This window comes from Schistocerca nitens, chromosome 7 (assembly GCF_023898315.1).
Source record: "Schistocerca nitens isolate TAMUIC-IGC-003100 chromosome 7, iqSchNite1.1, whole genome shotgun sequence".
In the NCBI taxonomy this organism is placed as follows: domain Eukaryota; kingdom Metazoa; phylum Arthropoda; class Insecta; order Orthoptera; family Acrididae; genus Schistocerca; species Schistocerca nitens.
Window position 1 is genome coordinate 358,076,333 of NC_064620.1, and position 6,000 is coordinate 358,082,332.

At 37.9% G+C, this 6,000-nt stretch overlaps 1 protein-coding gene across 1 annotated transcript in view; it reads left to right on the forward strand.

Annotated features, from left to right (window-relative positions):
* The window catches only part of LOC126194862 (acylphosphatase-2), a 177,140-nt gene extending 174,966 nt beyond the window's left edge, over positions 1-2,174 (forward strand). Inside the window, exon 3 of the mRNA XM_049933207.1 lies at positions 1,699-2,174. Within this exon, the coding sequence (XP_049789164.1) occupies positions 1,699-1,813 (115 nt within the window). The 3' untranslated portion in view covers positions 1,814-2,174. The remainder of the gene's footprint in view (positions 1-1,698) is intronic.
* The last annotated feature ends 3,826 nt before the right edge of the window (positions 2,175-6,000 follow it).

The window sequence follows — 6,000 nt, forward strand, 5'->3', positions numbered from 1 at the left end:
CTGAATAATTCAAAAGTGGCCGAGCAAGTGTGCGGGGCAATAAAATAGCAGAACGTCCATTCACACTAACTATTTACACATATTAAGAAAATCTTGTGGCATGATTTTGAATAATAGATAAGTGACTGTCAAAGTGGCAAACCAAATGCACATTAGTTTTAGTTGTGCATGTGAACCTTCCACAACAGACTCAATTTTTATAAAGTCTGCGCAAGATGGGTCCAAAACCAAGGGACTGTCATACTAATGAAGGTGAAATGTTTTTAAAACAAATCATTGGAGAATAAACATAGTTTCATCACTTTGAATGAGAAAGCAAATGCCAGACAATGAAAATCAGAGTCGCTCCCATACAGGAAAACTGATGCTCACAGTATTTTGGGATGCCAAGGGCCAGTCCGGAATATTACCTGGAAGAGGGCTCAACAGTAAATTGTCAACATAACAGTGATATATTTTGCAACAAATTGAATGCAACAGTTCAAAACAAACACCATGGTACTGTCAAACGGCATTATGATTCCCCCTCCGTGCCATAGAGCATTCACATGGCACTGCCAACACTTTTCAAGTTTTTCAGCATATGGATTTCGAGGTGTTGGAGCATCCTGCAAACATTCTCACCACCCACCATAATTCCATTTCTTTGTTGCACTTAAACATAGTGCATGAGGCCGACAATTCACCTGTGCTGAAGTAAATCGTGCATAGAAGGCTTGCTAAACCGAAAAACTTTTCTTCAGAGGGTATGGAAAGCTTGCTAATGATGAACCAAGTACATTTAAAAGCTAGGTGACTATGATGAAAAATGATATTGTACATTTTTGACTGTTGTTGTAATAAATTAGAAATAAGTTTTGCAGATACTTTTTGACTTATCCTCAAACATTACATGTCAGCAATATGAAGGTCAGGCTCAGGAGCCACTCTTTCTGATACACTCATATTTCCAAATACCTGGGTGTAACCTTAGATTTTTAACCTACCACTACCATCCTGAAAAAGTGGCAGCTAAAGTTCAAACAATTCCCAAACTTAACTGTTTGATATCCAACTACACCACAAAATGAGAATCTAATCTGCAACTTGGCGCTCTACTCCTGTCCAAGGGTTACCCATACCGAGTATCACCCAGCCTCCTGATATCCCACGACAAACACCGATGTGTGAGATCAATGGAGAGCCCGAAGCCTTCTAACTTCACTGTGTGTAGTTTTCTACTTTGTAAATACATTTGTATGTACAACATATGTTAGGAATCAATTGGTAATCTATCATCAAATGAGAGAAGAGCGATACAAACAGCTCTCATAAGAAAGTCTTACATAAACGTAAAATTAGTTAAGAAAATTTTTAAATCAACCACAGCTGCTCCAAATTTTTACAAAAACTCTTTTGTATCACTTCTACTTAAAACTTTGATTAAGATGTTTCATGACTTTTTTTCGGTATGCACATCTGCCAGATGATAGTCATCTCAGACTAACAAAAATAAAATTAGTATATAATATAGTACCATTTAGTGGTTTTCAAGATTTCTTTCATTAGTCCATGCAAACAAAAAAATCTTTACATGATTCAGATGCTTCTTCAAATATTATGTTTGTGGTATACAAATGGAGTACTAAAATTTGCTTCTTATGTGTCAAATTCCTGACAATTCTAAACATTAAAAATCTATACTTTCTCTCATTTCAGGGTTCAATGGTTATCTAAGACTGGTAGTCCTGGAGCAAAGATTGACCGCTGTGAATTCAAAAACTGGGAGTTCCTGGCAAGACAAGATTTCAGAGGATTCAGTATCAGATTCTGAGTGTTTTAAAATCACACCAAGAAGAAAAACATGCAAAACTTCTGTTTGCATGTCTAAATTCCTTTCTTTTCACAGTGCTGATGTCTTAATTTTACATCAACAGAAACATTAATTCATGCATATTTACACGTCATCCTCCAACTTCATGCTTGACCTGAACCATTCACACCACGTAAGTGTACACAAATATTAATAAAACTTTCTGGATGATTAAATCAAAAATACACACAACTTATGCAAGAAGTATCTCACTTGCAAACATAATATGCAAAAAAAGACATCAGCAGACCAATAGTACATGTAACTGCCAAATTGTACCTTAATTTTTGAGAATTAAAGTATTTTATGTGTTTTTGTTAAATGTTTCTTATATTTTGTGATTGTATGTACGTTTATGCACCACCTTTACTGATTTTTTAAGGACAGAGAAATATAAAAGATGAACACAAGCATAACTTATATTTGTGTGTTTGCACTGCTGCAAACTTCATTTCCTTGGTTCTACCATGCAGAGGAGTAACACAATACAGGTGCCTTTGCTGTATTTTACAGCTACATTCATAATCCACATGTTATGTATGGTGTCTCACTGACTTCAATTCTATGTTGAAAGATAAAGGTAAGACAATAACCCACAGGTTGGTTTAAACACAACAGTGTTTCGTTGTGCATGGTCCCACTGGAGCTGTTATGCACGTATTACTGACCTGAATAAACCTCCATAGGAAGATACGACCACAATCATGTCAAACATCGTTGCATGGGTATACTGACCTCAAATCTTTCAACACTGTACGCTCACTGTTCAATGTTATTGTGACGCTGTACTACTTCCTTAAGAGTGTCTTTTCAGGAGTGCAGTTGGCTCTGACTGCAACTGTATCAAACTGCGCAAATGAAGGAGCTCTTGGAATGAGAGGATATTCGGCGAATGGACTGGCCTAATTTGGCCTGCCCATTTCCCCCCGGACTTAAATAGTAGCATCAAGTAAGTTTAGGATGCACTGGGGAGACATTTGCAGCACATCCACTCATACAGCAGTTGTCAACTGTGCTGGATGAATGAATGGAATGTCCTACCACAAGAACTTCTTACCTGTTTTGTGGGTAGCATGGGGACACCTTGCAAAGCAAGCATTCTCATCCTTCTAGCCAGCATGGGAGAACATTGCGGAGTACACATTGTCATATGTGGTCATCACACACCCTATTAAGAACCATGTCCCACCTTTTGTAATGTCCAGGGCACATCATAAATATTGGTGACTTTGGTGTAACTGTTGTCTTCGAATAAAAGTTTCATTTATGCTTGTCTCATTGCATATTTCTTTCAGTTACCTTCTGTACTATACTACAGCAGTTTTTTCTATGTATAGTCTAAGTTCATTGTGCTACAGAGGTTGGACAAAAAATAGGAAAACATCATGAGAAATGCATGCTTGAATGTAAATGTAGATCCTAGACTAGCCTGCACATTGCACTGTTGTCTTTGACAACATACTGAACCTGTTCAAGAATCATATCTAAGACATATACTGCATACATGAAAAGCATAAAAATATCATCCACTAACAAGGAGAGGTCCCAACAATGATATCAACTTTTTGAAACGCACTATATTGTGATGTAGGTTAAAATCCCAGATATCACACACTGCAGCCATTTACCCTGGTGGACCCCAATTTGCAAGTAATTCGGGGGGGGGGGGGGGGACTTGGAATTTTGTATGATACTCAATAGCGTTAACAAAGTTACATTATGTGATCTGTTTGCGTGGTTTAATGTGTAGAACAGCAGCTTCAACGCAGGAAGTTGTGAGCTCGAGTCTTGTCAAAGGCACAATGTTTTTCTATTTTTAAATCTTTATCAAACTGTCATCATTTTTATTCAATTAATTAATTGTAATGCAATTTTTAATCACATTTCTTTGTCACATAATTTTAATCATAATATCAACTTCATTTGCTCTCATCTTTCTTCCTATCACTCTTTCTCCATTTGCATGTGTTTTTAACTAAATTTATGAATTAATTTCGATTTAATTCCTTTTGTTTTATCACAGTTTTCTTTGTCCACATTATTGTGGTAATTCTATCTATTTCTAATTTTGCTTGAATTTTGTTTTACTTACAAACCTGCGTTATTTTATCCATAGCACATTAGGTATTTAGGTTATGCACGGTAGTGCAAAAAAATTGCACTTCTGGTAACCAAAAGAAAGGTAGGAAGGTATATTTGCTCTGCAATGGTGACAGGATACAAATTTCAGAATATCTCAGCAGTCGGCATATTCGATGATGAGGACAAAGATGTGGAGAACAAATGGAAAAAAATCAAAGGCATTGTTCAATATGCCCCAGACAAGTATGTTCTGAGTAAGGTTTTATGGGATGGGAAAGATCCACCATGGCTTAATAGCCATGTTGGAGAAGGGCTATGTAAACAAAGGGAACTTCACCTCAGATTCAAGAGAAGTAAAAACCTAGCTACAAACAAAAGCTGAGTGAAGTGAAAATGAGTGTAAGGGGAGCAATGAGAGAAGCATTCAATGATTTTGAAGGTAAGACGTTGTCAACAGACCTGAGTAAAAACCCAAAGAGATTTTGGTCATATGTAAAATCAGTAAGTGGGTCAAAATCATCCATTCATTCTCTCAGTGACCACACTGGCACCAAAACGGAAGATAACAGAGAGAAGGCCCAAATACTGAATTCGGTCTTCCGAAGTTGTTTCACTGTGGACGATCGTAACACTGATCCTCCTTTCAGTTGTTGTACGAACGTTGAAATCACAGATATTGAAATAACCAACTGCGGAATTGAAAAGCAGCTATAGCCGCTTAGTAGTGGAAAGGCGTCAGGACCAGATGAGATACCTATAAGATTCTATAAAGATTATGCAAAAGAACTTGTTCCCCTTCTAGCATTAATTTATTGTAGATCGCTTGAGCAACGAAAGGCACCTAACAACTGGAAAAAAGCGCTGGTCATGCCTGTTTTTAAGAAAGGCCGTAAGACAGATCCACACAATTATAGACCTATACCGTTGACGTCAATCTGTCTTAGAATTATGTAACATATTGAGCATACATAGGAAAAGAAATCCACTACTCTATTGATGACAAACAGCTGAAGACAGCATCTGTCGTAAAATATCTAGGCTTAACTATCCAGAGCGATCTCAAGTGGAATGACCACATAAAACAGATAGTGGGAAAAGCAGACACCAGACTCAGATTTATCAGAAGAATCTTGAGGAAATGTAACTCATCCATGAAAGAAGTGTCTTATAACACGCTTGTTCACCCGATTTTTTAGTATTGTTCATCTATCTGGAATCCCTAGCTGGTAGGACTGATAGAGAAGATCCAACGAAGAGCGGTGCTTTTCATCACAGGATCGTTTAACTGGCGAGAAGGCGTTATGGACATGCTAAACAAACTCCACTGGCAGACGTTACAAATGAGGCATTGTGTATCACGGAGAGATTTACTATTGAAATTTTGGAACAGCATTTTTCAGGAGTCTAACAACATATTACTTCCTACCACGCATATTGACCACAAGAAGAAAATTCAAGAAATTAGAGCCAATACAGAGGCTTACGGACAATCATTCTTCCCATGCACTATTCGCGAGTGGAACAGGGTTGGAGGGATCATATAGTGGTACCGAAGATATCCTGCAGCACACATCATTAGGTGGCCTGAGGAGTATGATCATATGATGTAACTTTTCTAACGCTATTAAGTGTCACAGGAGATTGAAAGTGTCACACACAATTACGACTTTTTTTCCCATCAATTACTCACGAACAAGGGCCCAGCAGGTTGAATGGCTGCAGTGTATGATACCTGGGATCTTAACCTGCATCACTGTATAGATATTTTCAAAAAGTAGATCGCACTGTACCTCTCCTTGTAACTCAAAATGTTGACCCAAGTGCCAAGAGCATGTTGAGTGCTTGTGTCAGATGGTCATTAAATAGGATTGTGATGGAAAACAAGGGCAAGAGCCACGAACATCACTGCAGGACTGAAGGTCACACTCGCAAAACCTGCCAGAACGAAAACAACACTAAGAAAGTTCAATAAGCTGGGAATTGCAGCTTGAGCTGGTTCCAGAACCATGCATAAGTGACGTAAATGCCTATAACAGGAAAATGTGGTGCTGAATCCAAAAAACCAT